The 24,980-nt window shown below is 39.8% G+C and overlaps 1 protein-coding gene across 1 annotated transcript in view; it reads right to left on the bottom strand.

Annotated features, from left to right (window-relative positions):
- LOC104465950 (LIM and calponin homology domains-containing protein 1-like) overlaps positions 1 to 22,152 on the bottom strand; it is a gene marked incomplete at both ends in the record, with an annotated part of 46,112 nt that extends 23,960 nt beyond the window's left edge. Inside the window, 2 exons of the mRNA XM_010079202.1 lie at positions 8,783 to 8,852; positions 22,082 to 22,152. Of these exons, the coding sequence (XP_010077504.1) occupies positions 8,783 to 8,852; positions 22,082 to 22,152 (141 nt within the window). The remainder of the gene's footprint in view (positions 1 to 8,782; positions 8,853 to 22,081) is intronic.
- Positions 22,153 to 24,980: the final 2,828 nt, after the last annotated feature.

The raw sequence follows: 24,980 nt of genomic DNA, 5'->3' as shown, positions 1-24,980 counted from the left end.
TATTTCACGTCTCCAGTGCTACCGTTATCCAGTTATCAACACTCTGCAGATCGTATCATGTGGATTTCATGGGCAGCAGCACTCGCCTCTTGGATGCTGTGAGAATGCAAGATAACAGCAAATACTGCAAATATCCTTACTCTGGTCAATCCTATGTACACTGAATTTGGCTCTCTCTCTCTCAAATAAATGCTGGCACCTAGCTGTTCCCTGCAGCAGAGGCTACATGTCACTGAAAAAGACAGTTGAGGATCAGAGATGGTATTTATAGCGCAGACCTCCAGACCCCAACCTGTGAGAGGCTTTCCAGAATTACGAAGTGAGAGTACTACTAAGTATAGTTCTAAATACAGACAACCTTTTAAACCGGGGATTTCAGGATCAGACTTTCCCAGGTCCCTGTGTCCTTCAATTTTGGCCAATAACTTAAGGACTGCATTTAAGTTTAAACTCCCTAGCTGCAGCTTCACAACTACTTTAAACTGATCAAATCATACCTCCTTCCTTCAACACTGTCAGCCTGTTCCTTCCGTCCTGCCTGCATGCCTGCTCATGCGGTTGCATGCTGTAAGATGAAAGGTATTTTTTGGTTGGATCAGTTGCCCACTCCAGCTAATAGCCACACGAATGCCAGTGCTGGCATGGTAGAGGGTGCAGGAAAACCAGATTTAGAACAGCTGAAAGCAACCGTAGCCTCAGGTCTAGTTTTTCTTGCTAAGGACAAAAGCTGAAAATACAGCTGATATTTCTTTCAGCCTCGAGACATGGATATTCGTAGGTCACCATGCATGCTCATGTGCCGCAAACCAGCTCAGGGCTTCTTTCTAGATCCTCCTTGGTAAACTAATTGATTTTGCAACAGAAGTCACCCAAAGACTGCAGGTGCCTGGATAAAATTCTAACAGTGCCACATTCATCACAGGACACGGGTGACACATTTGCAGAGTCGGGGAACCCAACCCCTCCATGGAAAACTCCTGAAGATGGTACTCAACTCCAGAGCATGCAGCATTTGCCCAACTATTAAAAGAAGTCAGAAATTTCAACAGTGGGATTTGTCCTGAAGAGTTTAAGCTATTCTGCTCAGAAGGCCTTTCGTTTCTAAGACAACAGCTTGAAGAAGGCACTGGATTCTTCACTTCATTTAGTGCAGCCCTAAGCTACATAGTGAATGACATTTTGTTTGTTAAATTATCATTTTTTCCTGATCCTTACAGATACTTAGAGATTGTTCTTCAAAACCTTGCCATTTCTGAAATACTCATTCAACCAGAGTCAGTAAACCAAGATAATGTAAGTCATGGCTGAACTTGTAAGAAGGACAATTTAGGATGTGAAAACAAATCTAAAAATTAATCCAGTGGGCAACTGGCATTTTCCATGGGTATAAAATGAGCTCCTCCTGGAAGCCAGCTGCCCTCCCAACCTGAGGAAAGACTGTCATTTATAGTAAAGGCTAATGCCATGAGAAGGGCAAGTTCACATTTCAGCTGCCTAGCACTAGGGCTTCAGCAGCAGCAATGTTTTTCTTTTTGACATTTTCAAATGTTGTCCCTGGAATCTTTCACTTTATTAAACCTCCTATGTCAAAAAAAAAAAAAATAAGGTAAACTATCATTACACTAAGCCTTTATCTATATACTTTTATAAATAACATCTTTGTGAAGTAACTTGACAGCCCCAAAACAGGTAGAGTCTTTGCTTTTAATCAAGCACTTTTTTCTAAAGTGTGGTAGTTGGCTTTCCCTTCTCAAGGCTGGGCCATAAAATGGTCTCTATGTAAAACAAAACAAAAAAAATTCAAAAAGGACATCCTCTGCAGTGACCATTCGCTCTTAGTTTTAATACAGAAAAGCTCTTCTTACCTCTGAACTTGCATACTAACATTTTAAATTATTTGTATGAATAAAGCTAACTATAAATCTATTGATTAAAGCCATGGTTGAAGACTCAAGATGGGAGAACAGTCTAAAAACAGACTGTGAATGACACTGGAATGTCTGTGATATTTTTGTAAGTGTTATTTATTCTTTGTATTAACATACTGTCTAGGAGTCCTGGCCACAGAGCAGGACCCATGGGGTGAGGTGTTAGACAAAAACAGACTAGCAGATGATCCTTGCCATGAAGAGCTTACACGTTATTATTAGCATTTGGCCAAACCAAGTCATGATATTCTCAGCGGCAGAGCTCAGCATGTCCAGGGCATGGCTTAAGCTGACTGTGAAACAGCTGCACCTTTGAATCCTAACCAGTTGAGTTTGGGAATGGGCCTCAACAACATGACAAAGTTTGCATCTGTCCACAGCAGCTGTGGTTCACAGCTGTCCTTCACATGTGTCCTACAAAATTTTACCCATCTTGGCTGGTGCCATCCTGACCCAACAAGGAAACTCTTCAGGGCTCTCAGAGCTAAATGAGAGACTTAGCTTGTAACAAGGGACAAATTCCTGGACATGGGTAGAAAGGGACGGTATCCTTAGCGTGACAAGTAGTGGTCCCAGCCACCAAACAGGTTAGCTTACTGAGTACACTGTAAGCACTGCAGCCCAGGAAGCATCCAGAAGAACAAGGGACATCAAGGCCAGCAGTGAGGTTGGGCTGCAGAAGCCCTGGCTGAGTGCTGGCTGGGGCCAGTGGTGCAGGCTAGCACATGGAAACCTGTGAGGATCAATAATGGCCAATTCAGAAGCAAACAAGGTGTCACTCACTTCAAGTTTTGCCTCCAGCCATCATAAATGCAATGCTCCAGCTGGTAGCTGAGGACAGAATGGACTGCTGATGGGTGTTAAGGACAGCTCATGAGCCAGACTGGAATGATGAACATGAAGACTACTAGGAGCTGGCTGAACTTACACTTCTCTGAGGGCGTGTTTTATAGCTAAACGCAGCTCAGACCATCAAAAGCAAAGAAACAAGGTGAGGTCATTTACCTCCCCTGTTGTTTTTGTTTGTTGTTTTTTTTGATGGTTCATGTGTTTTATTAATTTCCTGTTATTTCAGCCTCTATTACATCCATACATCAGGTTAAAGTTGAAACTTGGAAGCCTGGGCAACACTGGCTGAACCCATGTGCAACAGTGGAATATATGTCCAGCAGATATGCTACTGTCAGATTAGTGATTAGTTTCCAGCATCAGAAGTAAGAGAGTTGTGTACCCAAATGCGACACCATAGCAATGACATCCATTTCAACCAATAAAATACTAAATGAGATGCCAACATTGTGTTTTGCATTTGACTCACTAGGTTTTCTCTAAATGAGAGGAGAGCAATGCTTGCATGGTTAATTGGAAGCAATAAGAACCTTCAATCCAGTCCAAAAAAAACCCTGGATTAATTTCAATTTAAAGCTTTAGTTTTTATTGGTTTGAATCTCCTTTTTTCCCCATCAATGCTGCTTCCTCTGTGCTTCCTGACAAATTTGAACTGATGGCTGTTTTCCTCTTCTGTGATGAATTAACTACAGTATCACTGTAGATTGTTCCACACAGACCCTGTTTACAAACAGACTTGTTAAGAAACACCTGTTAGTTTCCTTTTGTATTTTTCGTGAAACTTAGAAATGTCTGTGAGTGCAGCATATGGCTAAATTCATTAAACAGGAATTTTATAAGGTAGCTCTGTCTGTCTTGGATGACACAAAAACAAACAGGCAGGAAAATCTAAATGAAAAATTAATCCAACAGCAGTCTAGAAAGCTGGGGGGTAGGCGGGTAGTGATTGTTAAAAAAAAAAATCATGTACATACAAGGACACAATACAAACTCAATTTTTTTTAAAGGATACTACAGTTTCAGTGAAGGGATTCAATACATATGACAGTATGTGATGGGCCAAAGTACACAGTGCTGCTCTGAACCACTGGCTGGACCCTAAGTATTGTTTTAGTCAAATATGCAGATATCAGAACCGAAGGCAGGCACAGATGGCGTAGAGAATCCAATTACCATTTAGCAAGGAAGACCCACAGAAACCGCAGTAGAATGGTTTGCACTGCATTTTGCTACAATGTTGACACTTTGCTTTCCATCAGCATTCACAGAAATGCTTTTGGGATGTGTGTGCCAGGAACTTACTGTTTTTAGACAGTTAGGAAGTTTTGCTTCTGTTTACTTCAGATGCACCACAACTTACACAGCAAGACTTTTTTATGGATACAATTGTGCTGGCAAATGAATTGTCCAGCAGCAAGAAGCAGTACAAAACAAGGAAACAGAAATTATCATGTATTATGAATCTAGATATTACAATAGGAGCAGGATCTTTCCAGAAAGCACTACAAAGAATTAAAGGCAAAGCGAGAAATTAAAAGGAAGAATGAGAAGACAAATTTTAAGAAAAATAAAAATATAGTAACACTGAAGTATGAGTATAAAAATAATGCATATCAGTTAAAGTTCCAAGTATTTCTCTATCTGCTCTAATTATTTTTAATTCTGTGAAACACACTACAGTATATTTGGGTCTTGTAATTTTATTTTCAGGTTCATATCTTCATGAAGAAAAAATATCTCATTTGCTGAAACTAATTAGAAGCACAAACTCCTGAAAGCTAATACAATGCTGAAATTTCTTTGAGACATCACATGACATTAAAAAATACTTGAATTTATGCAACAGTACAGCGTAAGAGCAAACTACCAGCACCAGCAGACAAGTAGCTATTCTTAATAAGGTTCATAGCAAGTTCGCAGAGAACACTTTGCCAAGACAAACTTCCTAGGAAAATAATCACAGAAAAAAAAATACCTTGTTTTCAAAGGAACAAGATTTTTTAAACAGCACATTACAGTTCTGCTCATCTTGGTGCAACAACCATGCAACCAGGTGACTTCTGCAGAGCTATTTTTTCTATTGCTAAATCACACAAATGTCACAAAGATGAGGACCGTACACAAGCTGAAAACTGGATGCCACAGTAAACAGATTTTTATTCAGTAGTGCCGAAACATGAGCCAAGATACAAGCTAAAGTTCAGCCCTCCAACTTTGTCTTGACTACTTCCTACTATTATATGTGAGACCCTTTCACACAGCCTCTGAAGTAAGTGTCGGAGGTCCTGTGGGGATTGTTCAAGGAACTGAAGTAATGCTATAAACTTTCCTAAACCCTGTCAAACAAAAGATAAGGCAGAAACCTTTTCTTTTCTCACAGAGTGACATTATTCAGGGACAGGAAGCAAAAACTAGAATTTTTTTAAGGGAAAAAGATAGTCAGCCTACAGCAGTTAGCATTATAGAGCAAAGCTTATCTACGATGATGCTGGAAAGTTTTTATTTCTATAGTATTAAATATATAATATGACATAGTTGTACAACATTGCAATTAGTAGAAACCTTAAAAATTAGTTGTGCCCTCTATGATCATCATACAACATGAAAGAAACCAACAGCAACTCACTGAAAAAAAAATGTTGTTTTTTAAAAAATCACTTCTATATTAATTATATTCATTGTACGCTAATAATCCATCTTTGTAAGACTTCTGCAGCTTCAGGTGCTCTTTTAGCTAATAACTCAGTCAAAATACTTTTCCAGCCTTGCACAATTAAATACATTAAATGGTGCTTCTGGAAAGCTGACAGTCTTAAACCAAAGATGTTCAGTATCAGTTTCTCATACGAGAAAATCTCTTCTGGCAACATGACTCTTTCAGCAAAGCCTGTTATTCCTACCTAGGTTTAATAAATTCTTTGGATGTTTTGTCAATTTGGGTTTTGGTGGGAGCATTAGCTCTCTGGATTAACGAACAGGAATGAGAACACATTTCATCAAATTTAATATTCACTGTAAGCCTCAATACCAAACGGTTGGTCCTATGTTTTATTCCATTAAAGCAATGTATCATTTCTGGTGTGATAACAGAAACAGTCAGCACTTCTGGAGATCAAAGCAAATTACAAACAAGCCTGCCAATCTGAACATATGTAATTCTATATGTAATGTTGCATACAATCCACATCTTGACTTACACTTCCAACTAGACAAAGATCATCTTTATGTATTTATATGGCCTGTGCTTAGTATGGTGGTGTACAGATCCTTGAGTTCTTACTTTAACACTACAACATTAGAACCAACAAATTTTGTTTACATGATTGGCATTCTGGTATACAAAAGGCCTGCAAATAAGCCATTCCCCCTTAAACCACATGAGGAAGTCACTGCTCAGAATTTCAGAGTAACTGGAGATTCATCTAGCTTTAAACACCAGGAGAAGTTTGAAGAAATCAATCTGTCAACATTAGACCAATTATACATAACACTTCACAGCAGTGCTATGAGAAATCACTCAAACACAAAATATAGGCAAAATTTTTACACTTGATAATACTCCCAGATTAATATCTCGGCATATTTCTGATACAGTCTTCAAGTTTACTGTTACTTTCCTTGAATAAAACATACCTCTTCATTTGTTCTTACAATAACAAAGGAGAAAAATAGAGTACCATCTGAAGAATTAGACTCAAGAAGACATTTTGTAGAGCTATATAATACATGACTGTGACTCTGGAGGCTGAAGATGAAACAAAAGGCACTTCGAGTACTTCACAATTGCTCATAAGTTTTAGCTCCAACTCTGTAAAAAAGAAAACCTACCTATTGTCTCCACCAGTGAACTAAATACTTATTCTATCAGCTATTGGGAATAAATTAATTAATTAATTCTGTTAGAATTATTAAGTTACACTTTTTAGGCAGAAGCAGTACCTAGGAGTTCAAAAGCATGTATCTCACACAAGGCAGAAAAGGTACTGAAGCTTTCACAGTATTTCTACATGTACTGAAGGAAATCACACTCACTGGAGTGAAATAACTGGAAAGAAGTAACTATACACTATGTTAAACCAACCAAAGCTAAGATAATAAAGAAAAAGTGGCAATAAATAAAGGAATGTCCCTCATATGTGGTCAACTAACCAGGAGGTATAGCTGCTTCTTGACTACAGTGTCAATATTTTAATTTTTTTTCAGACACACAGACAAGGTACAGGTAAGAGAAAAGAAAGAGATATACCCTGCGGTCAAACACAGTCCTGATGTCTGTACTTCATAAATATGGGTAACAGACTAGAACACTTGCTCATTTAAATTCACACACAATCCTTAAAACAGCCACTGTAAGTAAATGTGTCAACAAAAGCCAGCAGGTACGGATCTAAACACATTCAAAAGCAAGAGAACGTTTGGATGGCTTGCTTTATTGGGAGCAATGTATTTACAACACAGCAAAACACCCATTGATAATGTTCAAGAAGACAGAAGCACCACTGAACTTTTTTAATAGCCTACTAATTTATTAGGAAAAATATTTAGAAAAATAATTAGTAAAGGCAAGTAAAGGACACAGGTAGGGAGTTTAAAATGTCACATTCCAACACAAAGATCTGCTGTTATCATTATTAGCCTGAAAACAGCTTTGGTAATGCTTTGAAGATATACATCTTGCAAGAGAATAAGGAAAATTCTCAAGGAATGAGAAAAAAACACACACATACTAAGTTTTTCTATGTCCCTCTTACTACAACCACCTTACCTTTGGGATTTTACATATGAATAAGAAAAAAACCCAACGTAATTCAATATCATCCTCTTAAAACAGTCATAACAAAAATTTAGTCTTTCCTGAAAGGGAGCCAAGGAAAAGAAAATTGCACTACTGGTATCTTTTGCAGCTGTTTGTATCAAATATTCCTTTCAAATAGGACTGTGTAGGAATAAAACTAGGCGGGTTTTCGAGCCAAAAGAAAGGCACAGAAGGAAACATTAGAGAAAGGGTGGTGGAGATCATAAATTAAATCCTTAAACTAGGCAGTATTCACACAGAAATATGCAGGCTGAAGGACCTGGCCTCAAAGGCTATGTAATTACATTATAGAACCAGTTTAAAAGGAATGTAACATGGTTTCTAACACACTGAAACTTCTTAATGAGGCTTATATAAAAGAATGTTAAGCTCAACTATCAACAAATAATACGTTCTGAATCATGCACAACAAAACTAAAATGTGAACAGTGCCAGAAAATAAACTATGTAAGTGTATCACCAGTCTGAATTGAGGATGGCCCCCTTCTACATGCTCAGGGGCCCTTTCACCCCCAGACACATCTCACGGTAAAATCAGAACAGCTATATTTCTATGTGGCTAACCCTGTTAGACCCAACACTCATTCATACCCCCACTTTCTTCCCCGACAACAGGCACAGGGCTGTGCCACCCCTTGAGGTAACCTCTTGAGCACCCAACGCTCTTGAGAGCCCACAGGCTGTGAGCACGTCCTCTGTGGTCTTCCTCACAACAGATTATGGCCAACTTTTATTCTGCCCTTAAAGTCAACATGAAACAGTGCCCCAGACAGTCTCACAATGCATGTTATCTGCAGACTGTGGTATTTTTGGGAAAGAGAAAATGAGACAAAATATACAAGTACATTTTTCTTTCTTTCCAAAAAGCTATCTTTTTGTGGTGATGGCTTCTAACGAATAGTTCCAGTCTTTCTAAAGCTAGCACCACGACTGGAAGATGACATATAACCAAGAAGATATTATTCTTTTAAAAATATACTATGCCTCTTGAATACTTCCCACTTCCAAATAAAAGGCTGGAAGGTCTTAAGGTGGCTACATGGAGAGCTCAGATTTCAGAGGAACTATCTGAGTTCAGTAGGTTAGAAGGGTTTAATTTACAAAAATAATTGCTATCTGAGTCACGCAGTCACTAAATCAAGGTGCAAAAACCAGCACTGAAAGATTTTTCTCAATTTGATATACTCACCAAACCTGCAATGGGAGTCGGTAGTCTATTGATCTTTTTTACCAATCCCGGCTTTATTGCATTCAGCAACCTGTTACGAGAAAGGAGTATTTATGAGTGGTAAGTCACAAAATCTCAATTATCAAACACTTGTCCCCAGCACATAAGAATTTCAGTATGTCTGGAAAGGAAGATGTTCCCCTTTCTCCCCTCCTGAAAACACAAGGGTGTACCCAAAGATCCATCATTGAAATGAAGGAAAACTAGAAGAAAAAATGTCCACAGCACAACCACAATATTTCTTTTATACCTAAATGTACCTAGATCACACCAGTTGTCACAGGCTGTGGCTGAATTTTGTTGCATCAATCTGCCTCCATTGCCTATAGGCAGGTCATGGCAGGTTTCTGCCTAAGAGCAGAAACCCAGAAGGTATCTGGGTATCACCATAGCTTGGGAAGAACAGTCCAGCAGTTTCTGCAGTGCAAGAAAGTAAGAAAGGGCATTCACTTTATGGGTGGCCTATCTATTTTTCTGCATCTGTACTTGAAATTAAATGCCATCCTTGCACATGCTGTGGAGAACAGAGGTCTCCATAAAAGTGAGAAGACAAATAAAAAAGGAGTCAAAAAAACCCCACCTCATCCTGAAAACATAATTAGTCCAGTGATACCACAGGTGAACACTGTTCGGTGTCCAAAGATTAGCAACCGCCCCCTACAAAGTTTCCCACCACCCATGAACACACTATGAGAAGTGTTGACATGGCTCATTGTTAGAATATTCCAAAAAACTATCAAGCCTCTGAAGTAGGGAATTTTAATTATAAAATTCTGTTGCAACAAACACTGTTTCCTTACCACCCTTCCCCCAAGAAAAAAAAAGTTACGCCTTTCATTCAAAGGAATAAAATTCAGCCAGTCCCATCCATTGGGAAGAAAATCATCAGATCAAGACACTCACTTCAAATTCAAGATCTTTGAAGAGAAACAAAGACACCTATGATAATGTAAATCTCTCTAAAAATTAGAATACCCACCATGGAAGAGAGGAATCTCACCCTGCGCTGACACTGTCTCCATTTAAGAATGAACTCTTCTAGCAGCTTATTATGGTGGTAAAAATCTTAATATTTAAGATTTTAGAGGTCTGGCTAAGATGTTTATCCTAACTAAAAGAACATTCCTTTCAACTAGAAACTAATAGCCTGTGATTGTTTCCAACTCCCCCCTTCCGAGCTAAGATAATACTGGGTGTGCCACTCCTACAGGCTCCGGGAAGAGCCATCTCTCCATATTGCCACATTATTTAACGTTTGATTTCTTCTTAGGACTGTGGCAGTTAGCAAGCTCATTAAGGAGTCCAATCCTCCCAGGGATGGATACCCAGCTTTGTTAACACTTAAATTATTGTTTTCCTCACCTCTTCCTTTTTTTCCCCTGAAACAGTGTATAGGTTGGGTCTCTGCAATCACTTGGAGAGAACAGTGGAGCAGAGGGGGAGATGCTATTCTAAATATTCTTTATAATTATAGTTAATAAAGCTACTGTCGAACCTGTCTTAAACTGTATTTGTGCTATTACACACTTGCAGTCCCCACATCTCCAACACCACCATAATCAGAAGTGTCAACAAGCCCGATGTGAATAACATTTTTGGGAGTCAGAGGTATTTTCTTGATCTTGCAGTGAAAAACTCTAACCCAAGGTCATACAGATTGCTGTACTATTCCTGCCTTCTGCTTAAAGTAGAATCTAACACTATTACGTCCTAAAAACAAGTGATGAAAGAATAATATACTTTTACATGCATTTTACTTCCCACCCCCGTTGCACAGAATGGCAAGAAAAAAACCACATCTCACTTCCTATTATCATAACTTTATTTCACAGATGACAAACAAGCATTACTTATTTTTCCCCGAAAAGGCACAAGCCTTTCAGACTTGCAAAGCAGCAATCCTATAAATGATATTTTCCATTTAACCTGCTGCAACAGGCAACTTAATATTATTTTATTTTGTCAGAGCACTTCTTTCCAAATACTCTAGCTCTGTTGTCATTTCAACTTTCAATCTGCTTATTTTGTCTCAGGAAAAAAAGGATATATCAAATACATTAGGTACCATAACCAATATTGCAGGTGCAGATCAAAAGCCATAGTCAGTAATAGAAAGTAAAATAAAGACGCCTTAATGGAAATCTCAAATGCCAAAGCCCATTCTAAGTAAATCTTCAGAATGGCTTGTACAGACTTCCCTGTGAAATATGGGAGAAGGATAAAATGAGAGTAAGGAAAAGAGCAGGGAATAAACAACACTTTAGATCACTGTTTGGAGGCTGACGAGGGAGGAAATGGGATGGGGCAAGATGGAAAAGCCTGAGGAAGAAAGGCCTCTATTATTAAAATGTTTACCTCCCGTTGGAAACATCTCTAAACAGTCTGGCACCAAAACCCCCAAGACTTGTTCACTGCAGAACGTGCCAAAGGGAGATTTCTTGCAGAGCAGACTGGATGCTTCTAAATTATTACCTCATCTAGAACAACAGTCCAGATGCCAAAATACTGAGTGGCTTAAGCTTGCTTGGCCACCAACCTGGCTGAAAAGCCACACTGTTTATGCAGAGGGTCTCAATGGTCACCTTCGATCAATTCCTGCTTCTCGAAAAAGCCACTGAATACACCTTCTCCTACATAGGTCAATACAAACAAACTAATTTTTCTCTGCCAGTTTTGACTCATGTAGAGCATCTGTCTTGATATGTAAAGTTTTATCAGCTCCGGTACATTTCTATTGCAATACAGGGCAAACAAAAACCCTAACCCTTTTGTACCAGGGACCTGCTGCAAGGCCCTCGGCCATGGCCCAGGAAAAAGAGCCTGCAGGGGAGAGAACACTTCTTAACCTGCCTTCCCCTGGAAGTCCCTTACAATTGCAGTCCCACCCTTTCTTGCCCTGCCGACTCTAACCAAAGGACTTGACTGCCCTGGTCCTCATGTCCCCAGCCATGTCTCAGGTTAAAGAGTCTGCAGGGGGGAGAACTTGCAGTACACACCCTCCTCTGGCAGCCCCACTGCATCCGCAGCCCTAGCCTTTGTCCCTCCCCCAATCCTAATCCTAATTCTAATCCTAACCCTTGGCTCACTCTGAGGTGAAGACACTCAGATAGGACCCTAGTGACAAAGTTCACAGAGGAGAAAACATTTGCAGCCTAAATCTTCCTCCAGCCCTGTTACGGTGGCCCCATTTCCAGCCCTACTACAGTTATAGCTCTGGGCTTTGTCATTCTCCCAGCCCTAAATCTGACCATAATTGTGTGGGTTGACCCGTTAATAAGCATTTGTTGTTATTTTTTCTATACCACTCAAAAAAATATATTTTGTAAAAAAACCCCACCAGTTACCATTCAGAAATCTTGGCAACCAGTACATGGCAGAGTACTGTCCCTCCTCCTGCACTGCAGACAGCAGAAAAGTCAGACATCAGGCAGTCATCAACATGACCATAACCAGAAGCAGCATTTCTCTGCATTCAGCTGCACACCAAGTCTAGACACCTGCACCATAGGCATCTACGGACAGGGGAACAATTCCAGCATCTATTGTCCAGCCTCACAGTTATGTCTGAAAATTTTGTATGGCATTACATTACTCCCCATCTCCCCCCAGAAAAAGACAAAACAACTTGACATTCTCTGGAATCACAAATTTTGTAACTTAAAAAAGTGTCAGAAATGCTGAATAGATCATTCTAAGACATCAAATTACATCTTTAGAAATATATTTGTATTGTAGCGATACCTGAGAAATGTATGGAAAACACAGTGGCAGCACAAGTGTTACAGAAGCAAAGTAGAACCCATCAGCTTCTACAGCAACTGAAACACGCACACATTGTTCAGTGCTTTGTTTTCAGAACATATACTTCCATTAGCAAAGTTAATCCCATCACCTTTGTACCAAGTCACAGAAGGCAGGCAATCAGCATAAGCCTTGCTACAACATACATTCAGGGCCCTATCCCCAGAACATGTTAGACAAGTTACTTCCACCACTATACAGTTGAAGGCACTTGCTCAAAAAACACACCTAGCTGATGGCACATTAAGATATTCTGCCTCAGACATCTGATCTGTCCGGCCAGTTCAGCAATACTGGTAAGTCTAAGGAAGGCACTAAAGCCCCTATTGGCAGCTTCAGACACAGGCTGGCTCCTTCGGAGAATTGAAGCCTAACAAGTCCTGAGTTGTTCTGAGACTTTGAATGACCACTTGCTTCTTTGAGTACCTCCCGGCTCTTGCTGACCCTGTCTGATACCAACTCTTTCCTCCAAGGAAGCAGCCCTTTTTCTTTTGCAGTAAATATCATCAAGGCTCAAGTATATTCATCCTCGTGAGGGCATCAAGGGCAGACACACTGCTCTCTCCTCATGGAAATGTCAGACCCCAGTCTTACCCCAAACTACCACCAGGTGCAAGCTCAGGTTTTCCCAAGCACAACTTTAGTTCAGGTTTTAGTACAGCTGCGTTCTTCAAACACAGAAAGTCCTCAAGTGGATGTGCATCTTCTAAAGAACAAAGCAAAACCTTAACATCGCTGTGTACCACATTCTGCTATGTCAAGGTTGCTGAGCTACCATAGAAATGGTCAGAGAGTAGAATGGTTGAAGTTGGAAGAGAAGTGTTGTTTTTGTTGGGGTTTTTTTTGTTTGTTTGCTTGGAATTTTTGTGGGTTTTTGGTTTTGTTTTGTTTTTAAAGTATTGGTACTATTTTTCATACTTTTGTATCTAGGAAAACAGATGTCAATGGGACAAGTTCAACTAAGCAGTCATGAGAGATAAAAAAAAAACAGGATGATTTTAAATCTTCCATTATTTTCTCCTTTTTCTTTCCCCTCCAGTAAGACACTGGTAATTTAAGGTCTTACACCACACAGTAGGGAATAATGGTTGAAACAAACCATAAAACAATGTCCTTCACTAATGTTTTCAAAAGGAGGATGTAGGTACATTCCTCAAGCTCAAACTTTTTGGTAGCTGGGGTTTGGCGACCAGCATTTTGGAGATGACTTGCAAAACAAGTTTAGGGGAAGACTAAAAATTAGTTTTCAGCGAGCTTGTTTGTAACAGAAAACATTTTCCATTATTAACAGCTACTTATGCAAGAAGTTAAATGACACAGGAAGAAAAAAAAGAACAAACAGAAACATAAAGGCTATAATACTTCTCCTATTGAGGCTATTCTGGTACCTGATACAACCTGTGTTTCTCTGACATGACCAAAAGAGACATATGGCAATGAAATCTCAAGGAACTTTTTAACAGTAAAAGGAGCAAAGACATGACAAAAAGAAATAAAGGTAAAATAGTTCTTAAAATAATGCAAATGAAATATGATGAAGGCAAGAAAACCCCAACAATCCCACCAAACACCCAAGAGACAATAACCCAAAGCAGGATAAAACCAAACCTGTTCAGGCTCCACCCACAAACAATAAGTCTCTATATGCACACACCTGACCCATTCTCAAGACCCTTCAGGCTCTCAGCTGGGATTTCTGCCTGCCACCCTTGGCATTTTAGGCACCTGTCCTGAGTCACGACAATCCTCTGTTCTTCACGTCTCAAAGTCCTCTGGCCACCTTCGGTCCAACATCCACACGCACATCCTCTCTTTCCCCCATGCCAGGTGCTGGCTTGGACTCTTCAGTAGTTAGCTGTTAAATGAAGCATGTTAAGATGCTGCATAGAAGCTAAAACCTTAGAGCTGCCTCACCTTATGGAAACAACCAGGCACAATGGAAGTGGAAAGCTGCTCCACACCAAGGGGAGAAGCTAGGTCATTTCCTTCCCCTGATGAAAAACAGCTCTGATGGGTATGGGAAGAATCAATTGCTCTATCTGGTGTGGTCCCCAAGGTTTGGAATTCCAGGAGATAAGGAGGTATCTCCACAGCAGGACAGACAAGCTGAAATCAGTCCTAGCCACTGTGTGACTAACCTATTAGACCTTCCTGGGGTTGTTTATCACCAGCTAAGAATTTGAAAAAACTTCTGCCAGGAAGAGAAGGCGTTTCAGGCAACAGCTGATAAAAGATCTAATGAAATGCACCAAGACAACTGCCCATGAAATTCTTGCAAGAAAGCGTCAGTTAAGAAAATATTCAGAGGACGGCTGCCAAAACCAGCCTCCAAGAAGACCTTGTTTTTAAGAGGAAGTGGAAGAGAAGTGCTTTCAGAGAATAAGCTTCAGAAACAGAAAAAAAGAAAGGTTGAAGTGATGTTTGTTCACCAATCAATCCAGGCTGGAGGAATAGGTATCCAACAGAGTTCTTTACTCAAATAACAGATCATATTCCTAAAAGAAAAGCTGACTAATGACCTGATCTTAAAGTAAAAGGGCATTTCATATCTGAGAGCTCTGGAAATTCTATCCACAGTAAACCTTCACTGAGACATTTCTCTTTTTAAATTAAGTTTTACAGACTTACATTCTAGCAAGCAGCCTTTCAGCACTTGAAAATTATTAGCCTAAACAGCTTCAGTATCGACATATTTTAAACTCATGCTCTAGTGGCAGCCCCAAAATGCCCCCCAAATAGTTGAAAAAGAGAGAAAAAGCCACTATTAGTCTTAATGATTAACAAATCACATTGAAACAGCAGACAATTAAAAGTCAAAATATTTTGTTGCAAAGGAAATGATAAAGAAGTTTCAAAATATGTTCTTGAGGTCACAAAAATATTTTTGGGAAAACATTCTTGAGTGATTGCTAATGATGCCCCTGACATTATTTATTTAGGATCAGATGAACAAGGTGCAGGACAGAACTGATTTTGTCCTATAAAGGGCTCACAGTCCAGTTTGATAAGTAAAAGGTGAATAAAGAACTATGCAAATACGTAGGAGTGAGAAAACAAGTATGCCAAACACAGGATAGCATGGGTCTTGCTCTGCCAATGACTGAAAATATGAACAAGATAGAGCCCTTGCAAAACAGCTCAAGAAATGCAACAGGGAGGATTGTGTTAACGCTTTGACAAGCTATTTATACAGAACCTACCGCCACAATGACTGATCCCATGCACCTATATATACAGTTCACACATAGTTTTACACTGAGTAGCAATGGCCATGGATAATTGCCCAATACGATTTCTTAAACATTCACTCTTGGAAAGATGAAACCTCTCACAGGATTACCTTGTTTCGCACTTCAGCAATACTCTGTTTGAATGGGTCAGTGTTCCACAGTCTCTTGCCCTGTCAATTACCAAGCTCCACTGAAAAGAACTCTACTATTTAGTCTGCTGAAATGCATTTTTTTTTTTTAACATAAATACAAAGACAGGCCATTCTGGGTGTACTCAGGCATGCCCCTCAATGGCTATTCTCCTCTTCTCATGCACACAGCTGAGCATTACAGTTTACATTACCTTTGACCCCTCACTTAAACCATACTAATAAATAGCTCTTCATTATAACACATCAATAAAACTTAAAGATTAAAAACTCTGTATTCATATAAAACTGTTTGAAATGTCCTCACATGAACCTAAATCTTAATGCTTAACGAGCCTTGGGGCCCGTCTCTCTGAACTGGAGACATGCCAAATCCATGATGCTGACAATGTTTTGGCTTTACAAGGCAGAGCCTGAAAACCGCAGGAGAACACCGATCCCTTCTCACCTCAAGGCATGGGTCACATTCAAAACTTTAAGTATGCCTATGAAGCTCAAATACCTTCTGAGTTTCCAGGAATAGGAAGTTCAAGCAAAAGCCTAACTAAGCGTAAGGGCTGGGCATCCACTAACTTCTCCAGTGAGGTATCTGGCAAGACAAGAGTCTCTACACCGTACACTATGCAGCCAAGTGCTGAACTGATGCCAGTCCTATACCGCTGACAGGCAAGTAGAATAACACATCTGCAAAATCCTGCAATCTACAAAGATGACTGAGTATTTGTTTTCCCCTACCACTCAATAAGTGGCATGCCAATTTTACATAAATGACATTAACTTGCAAGAACAACGTGATTCTTAAACAGCCAAACAACTGAAATACCATATATACAATGAAGGCTGTTTTCCATACCTAGTGGTACCATTGACTCAGAAGACAAAGTTTTACTATTCCATAGCATTACACTTGCACTGATCTGGCACATATCCAGCCCTTGCTGAAAACAGCATTCATGTCAGCCCAAAGCTTGGTCAGATGCTCTATAACCATGATGCAAGCCCAAAGAAACTCTGCCCTCTGAGAAAAAGCAGCTCATTCATCACCAGTGACATGAAGAACACAAGCTAAGGAGATTTTTTATTTATAGATGAAAATTATTCTCATGACAGAGTAAATTATAAATTCCATTAAGTAATTCTTGATCACAACCACATCCAATTCACTCAGCTTTAAAACCACACTTCACTTTTCCTTTAAATACTATTAAAATAGCCTATGTGCATGACTAACGTCTCACTTTTTTTTTTTATTCAAAAGTAAAACCTAAAAACTTTCTTGCACTTTTTAAGAACATGTATTCCTAACACGCACAGCTGAAGGGAACTGCCTTTCCTAGATATTGTCCTACACAAGAAAGTGTAAAACTTTTTCCATAATTTCCACAATTTTATCAAGAATATTTAAAAACAAAATACCTTCATATTTGCTCTTTTTAAAAAAAAGGAAACGGTTACAGAGTCAAAGAATCCTAGTTTCAAACAATAAGCATAGTTTCTGCACATCTTACTAAGCTACATAACGCCATGTGCTAATATATAAAATAAGTGTCTCTAAGAAACAAATAAAAGTTTGGGAAAATGCTCATAAATTGGTATCCAGAACTGTATATGCAAGTGACATCCATCTTCAACCATGTACAGTTATTCCTCCTTCACTTTTATATGTTTATGCCCTGGCTTCTCAAGGTGTGCAGTTAAATATTCATTAGAAATTCCATGCTTGAGAAAAATCAAAGATTCATTATGCCTGCATTTACTGCTATAAATTGATTTACATACATACACAAAACAGACACACAGCTAAACTGTTCTACATACAGAACCCAAGGTATTACACACAATCATGACACTGTTGGACTCTGCTGCAAAGCCAAATAATTTCTGCTGATATCTAAATCCAGATTCAGTTTGATTTTGTTGTTTAAGGTCCTTTGCCCAGGACCCATGTCCCAACTGTTGTTGTTACTCTTCTTTATGGTTTGGTCCTATTCCTGACATTAGACTCTCATTACCACTAATACAAACTTTCAGGGTGGCTGGTTATCTGGTACTGCTTGATTCCAGAGAAAGCTTGAGAGAAGCTATGATCCCAGCTGCAGGTCAGAAATCCTTACTGATATATTGCATATATATCAACCCTGGATAGTCACCATCAAAGCAAGTAAATAACGTGGATTATCCAAGTCTCATATCCCCACAGAGACCTCTCTAACTGCTGACTACCCAATCTGAAAGAAGGAATCGCTGGGCAAGGGGAGGTGGACAGCAGGGAGAAAGGAGCTGCTCACCTTAAAAACACACTTGCAAGAATATTAGAGCAGTAGCAACTGGGCAAGGTTGCAGGAAGACATACGCATTTTTGCCTTCATGTAGTAATTATTAAACTTATTAATAGCATTTGTTGCACGGTTAGACATAAAAGCGACTTCAACCTCCTTATCTCCTGTTTCAGAAAAGCAACAGAACTACCCAAATCAGTAGGGCAGGCAGTTCTTTAGCAATCAGCCTTCATTCAAACGTCTGAATACATAGAATAGGAACACTGCAACTACCAGATCTAATTTATTCCTGATTAATCCTCTAGCTTCTTATGATATCTGGGTCAAACCTAAATGTTAAAACTATGCAACAAGAAAAAAAAAAAAAAAAAACCAAACGTGCTGGAACGGAAATTGGGGATTTCTAGTAATATTTCCTGCCTCATATAGCTTTCCACCATGTCCCCAGGAGGGCACATTTGTCCACCCATGCAGAAGTATAGCCAGGAAACTCCTCGGTCTTTGCATATGAGAATTTAACACACAAAGCAAGAACAGAGCAAGAATTGCTTCTGCCTAGCTATGATGTCCCTTACTGAAATCACCATCTGCACTGATGTCAGACAGCTATGCTAAAAAGCCATTAACTCATTTCAGGCAAACAGAAGTCATAGTCACTGGCTTCTCAGGACAGCTGGGTGAACAATTAGAGCCAGCACTGTCAGGGCAAACGTACAAGTGGGTTTTCAAATATCCAGAAAGAAGGAAGGGCTTGTGTTATTCTCATGTGTCAGCTTGCCCCTTTATGGCATCCTGCATTGTTTAAATATGCTCCTCCAGCTCCCAAGTTGAGTGTGGCAAGCTACAAAAGTGTCATAGCGAGGCCAGATCAAGATGCCAGCACAGTGTAAACACTACCAGAGAGGCAGGCATGAGGCTCATGGGTGCCTGTGTCTAGCACACGAGTGCAGGGCTGCTCCACTAGTCAGGCTGGTGGTCCGTCACATGTCCTTCCCAAGAGTCCAAGCTTTTGATATCTCACAGTTGTGTTAGTTTTAATTTATTACAATACATTGATAGTTGCTAGACGTGATTGAATCGTTTATAACCGGTGTAGTGATGTCTGCCTGAGTTTGCAGGATGTGTAGGCCATAGGCAGTGGGATCAACTGGAGGGAGGTCTGGCACTACAGAGCCTAAAGCTCCAACAATCCTGCTCTAGACATAGACAGATTTCCCCTCTGCCATTTTGCACATGGCTTGTCTGACTGTTTGGGGAATGGACTCTGGCATGGTAGCTTCCCCCCATCCCCTCCCTTCTGCAAAACACCTACAAAGTCAGAGGGTAGCTTGAGACATGTTTGGGAGACTTAGGGCATACTGGCTGCATCCCCATTCCTGACATAAGTTTACAGTCCTCTAGCTGCTGGGATCCCTCAGGTCCCGAGTTTGCTTTCAGTCCTCATCACAAAACATAACAGACAAGGAAAACACTGAAACAGCCATGTGGAAGTAATCACCACTCCACACTCACATGGATATCACCTACACAAGTGTCTGGCTATGAGTTGCCAGTTAATGACACTAGCAGTGAGTACTGCCCTGTGGAGATAAACTGAAGCAAGTTTAGCTTCTCCCTAAAATTTCAACAAATGAGATAAACCAGACCAAAGGCAATGAATTCTTCCATCTTCAGAAACCCAAGACAGCTGTAATTTCTTTCTTGCCTTCAGTAGTTTAACAGAGATTTTGAGATCAGATTGTCATCTACTTGTTGAGGTCAGCTGTGATGAAAGCACAAGAGACTGGAAAGAGGTTGAGAGAGACCCCAAACACTACTAGGTTTTGTTCATGAGGTACCCAGGTAGGTATCTGATAAACCAGAAAACTCCTGTCTACAGAGACAATGTTGCCCATGGCAGCTTCACTAGCACTTCTTCACTGAGTAAGAAATAAAAAAAAAAATAGCTATCAGTGCTTCACCTGCCGAAACCTGTACTTTTTGAAGCTACATTAAGAGCTTGCAGTGCTACACCCCAAACTTCTGTTGAGTTCTTTATTTTACAGTGAACTTGGAAACAGTGAGGAGCACGCTTTTATTGTTGGCCTCGTAATTTGTTCATCATCAGAAAGCCAAACTTGAAGGCTAAATTGGTAGCTCTCTGGTTAATGCTCTGTAGCCTAGAGAGTTTTATCCACTAGCCACAGTTGCCAGGAGCAGGATGCAATACAAACATCACAACCTCTCAGATGTGAGGTTGAGGAGACAGATTCCTTCAGATCAGTTTGCACTGATCCACAGGTGGTCACAGAGAAATTTAGTAGTATAACCAAGTGGTGTCCCTTGACCTGTTTATTACTGGAGCTCACAGCCTCTTAAGAAATACATTATTTATGCATTTCATTAGCAAAACATTAGTTAGTTAAGCTTTACATCTTAAAGATTTACAGCATTTAAATCAGACTACCTCTGCGTACTTGCAGATACGATTACAATCTAATCTCGAAACAAATATCCCTTATTCTTCATCCAACACAGTTCAACCTTAACATTTAAAGAGCACTGTGAAATGACTCAGAACACAGTACTTCCCTTGAACACACACAGGAGAAAGATCTTGTGCAAGAGGCAACCTTTAAATACAAAGAGGTAAGCTACATGCTCCTTCTGAGTTACACAACTTTTGATCAACAATAACAACTACTTCCCTCCTCCCAAAGACACTCCTCAGCAAAGACTTGCAACTACAATCAAACCAGATAATATAATTTCCTTTATGTTTTTTTCTCCTTTAACAGCTAAAGTTCAAGCTGTCTGATTAATGACACCAGTGAGATATACAACAGTATTTAAACAGGTAGGTTTCAAAGCTATCGTAAACTACCTAGAGCTGAGTTACAGGATATTAGCTCAACAAGTTCCAGTACCTTTCATAGTACAAAACTTAACCAATAGTTGCAATGGTCCAGCTAAACATCTCAGGAGATCTCATTCACAAATTTCAATATGCATTCATTTTTGCACAAGCTTTATTCTTTTGGTGTGCAAAGACAGCTTTTTACCAACTTCAGGGACAACACTGCATGCCCAGGGAAAGAAATCAGTCCATACAGGTAATTCAGATCCCAAACTCCTGACACATGGCAGGGAATTTTCAAAGAAGCAAAGAAGTACAGGCATTAGGGCACAATTACAAATTGCTCTTAAAAGTCACTTGCTTTGGCATCTAAGCCCACAACATGCTGTTGGAAGACTCTGCCTAAAAACTAGCTATTAAAACCAGAGAGAAACATGCAAAAAGCTAACTTGCATTTCTTGTCCAAAAATTACAAAACACATCATTCAAATACACCTTTAGGTAAAATTTAGAGGATGCCTAACCTTTCCAGAAACTATAAAAACAGCTGAGTACTGATGGTATTCAGATGGCTAACTCTTGACAGTGCTCGAACCTGGAGTTGGTCCAAAACGCCTCACTGTAGCAGAGATGTCTGCAGGCAGGTGTGGAACACCATTTGCCAGTCTGTGGTTAACATCTTTAAAAGGAAACCAAAAAGCTAACATCATTTTTACTTTATGTAATTCAGCTAAGGAGCTGGGGAGGAGCAAGGGAAGCACCTTGCAAAACCTGTTTTCTTTAAGCCACATTTCAGTCCTCACCATAACAATAGCTTTGGCACTGAAATGATGCTGCAGTGAAATACCAGTGTGCACAATGTCAAAACTCACAAAATGAAATCAACAATCGCACATACTTCCCAAAGTTCATTTCAGCTTTAGTCAAGATTGTATCCAAGGCTCAAAACTATAAGTGTTACTTACTCACACAGAAGAATGCCGTTTTCTAATCCAGAACGAAAATCTTTCTCACCAAAACTTCTGCCTGTCACTTGCTGCAAAAGAGTAGGCAGAAAGAGAAGAGAGACATTGATTAGAAGGTGTACTTTACAAGAGCAATTCATAACATTCAGCTAAAGCATCTGCTGCATAGGAAATATCTGAACTTTACAGGCCTTGCCAAAGGACTCAGTCGTGTCCATCAACCAGCTTCCTCCTCCTCATTTCATCAAGATATTTAACACATAGAACAAAGTATTTGCTCTGGCCAGTGCAATTATAGATTATAACAGAGCTGCTTTCTAGAAGAAAAAAACAAAAACTATAACCCAAAATCTACAAACACTGTAATCTTCAGAATATTTTAAAAATTCTATTCTATAGCATTTTGAATTTTAAAACTATTGTATTTAGACAAACTATTTATTTTCACTGCTTTTTTGCACCATGTTAAAAATTTTTTTGCTGGGCTTAAACTTTTGGCTTTTAACCTATCACCTTCACAGAACAAGCAAAAGCAATTGGAAACGCTTGCATGAGTTACTGCCCTTCAGACGCACACCATAATACTCCTGGTCATATTAAATGATATTACACATCATGAAGTCAACCGTGAGTGTGAATACAGCCTCGGTGGAAGCTAAGGTTTAGGCACCTACTCACAGTCTTCAGCCTGCCAGGCTTGGACCAGGAGGTACATTCTGCACTATGAGCTCTTAAGCCAGTCTGTGCTGCTTAGGGATGGACCATGTGGGGACCATCCAGGAATCCCAATCTCGCCTGAGTGTGCTGGATGCTACAAGCATGACTGAACCCTCATTTCTGACTACTGCCATGTTGACAATGGCTTGCCATTCATCCTCAAATAATTCTCAACAGATGACGTGTTCAGTTAAAAGTAAAGAATACTTTTTATTACCACCATCAAATACATAAAAATAGTTGCTATGTTTAGAGAGCATTGAACAGAAACAAAACAAAGCAAAAAAAAAGCCTGCCTAGTTTTTAATTGTCCTCCAGGAGGTCTTCTCTTCACCCAGCCAAAACATTTACCGGATGCTTATAGTTCTCATGGCTCGCATCCAATCTTTCAGCAAGACCTCTGCTCTGGGAGTTGCTTCCACCACGGAGAATAGTGACTTGGGCACACATCTGTCCTTACATCCCCATTTTGTCCTTGCTGTTCCATTCAGATACAAGACCCTTCCCCTCCCAGTTTCCTGTCATAAAGACAGCAATTTATAAAAACTGACAAGTTTGGCATTTTCCCACGGGATTAGTGAATGCACCAGCTTCACAAATGCTGGTTATAGCTACGCACAGTCTTAGAGAATAACACATTTTTGAATTGAAGTGCGAATGCAAAGCCTAAAAACTAATTCCCCACTTAATTACAAATGTATTGTTTTTTTCAATGTGAAGGAACTTCTCCCAGCAACCTGGTATGACACTGTGCAAATTTTAACACCCTGTACTATGAAAAGTGTATCATGAAGACTTCAGTTGACAATCATATTTTATGTAAATGCATAAAGCAGAACAAGGCACTGTGTTGTCCTCATATTTCAGAAGACACCAGATGCAATTTTCCAGCAGTAAATGACCTCTAATCATTTAAACTATCTCTAATCATAGTATATCATCGCTAATCTTGATCTCCTGGAACAGAGGGAAATCATGACAATAAAACCATTGGCATTTGGGATGAATAATAGACTCAGCACATTAAAACTGACCTTTATTTCATCCATAGAATAAAGTACAGTACAGAATGGAGTAGGAAGAGCTATTTCATAACAGTCTGACTTGTTGTGGTTTTTTCATTTATGTAAGGGAAAAAAAATTATAGTGATCTTCTTTCACGCCTCAACATAAACATTCCATCTATGGAAGTCAATCTTTTTATGTGTTTGTTGAACACCCTCTTTCAGCAGGGAGCAGCAGTACTGAAACTGTTAACACAATTCAGGTAAGAATCTACCTGCCAAAAGCTGTTACATGAGTATTGCTGTCATTACTGCTGATGTAGGAAGGTTTCATACACAATTTCTGGCTGCAGGAATAAAATCATGAAATGCAAATACACAGCTGGAACAACAATTCATCCAGCGAGAGGTACAACAAAAACTGACAGCAGGTGAGGAAAGACAGGAAGGTCCAGGAACAGTGCATGTCTGTCTGAAAAGGAAATGGAAGTAAATGAGGCATGGAAAAGTTTATGCATATTCTAGATGATCCAGCTGCAGAGGGGAAACATTAATCAGCTACAAGTCTCCTGATTTAGCCAATTAAAATGGATGAACAGTTCAACAGAGAAAGGCTGAAAACTAAAAGTAAGTGTGAAAATTACATTATAAATGACAAAGATAACCCAAAAGGGGACTGAGAGGAGTAAAATGCTGTGTCCACCTTTTCCAGAGGAAACTGGAGCTCAGTTTCTTGGCGTACGCACACCCGCACACACATGTGCACACCCACCTCCTCTGCTGTCTGCAGGAGGCTGCTTTGGGCCCTACCCTCAAGAACAACAACAGCAGGCCCCCAGGCCAGCCTCCTGCATGTGTCTGAGATAACCCTTGTCAGCACACTGACAATGGAAGGAGTGAGGATTTGAAGGGACTTCAAGCAAAAGGATTGGCACTCTCATATTTGCAAACAGAGTCCCACATAGCTAAGTGCATACTAAAGTTCGCCCAAACCCATGTAAAAAGGAAAGCACATGCATTAGCCACAGTATTGCAAAAACATTGCATGTGTCACAGGACCATGTCATGTTGTGAATCTAGGCAGTGGTCTGTTCCTACTAGCCTATTTTCTTCCATCTCTGGAAAAAAGCCTCCAGTCTGACTGCTGGATGAAAACCCCAGGTTAAAGGTACAGAGCA

The sequence above is a fragment of the Pterocles gutturalis genome, unplaced genomic scaffold (assembly GCF_000699245.1).
Source record: "Pterocles gutturalis isolate BGI_N339 unplaced genomic scaffold, ASM69924v1 scaffold39758, whole genome shotgun sequence".
Lineage (NCBI taxonomy): Eukaryota > Metazoa > Chordata > Aves > Pterocliformes > Pteroclidae > Pterocles > Pterocles gutturalis.
This window is presented reverse-complemented; position numbering and strand designations above follow the sequence as displayed.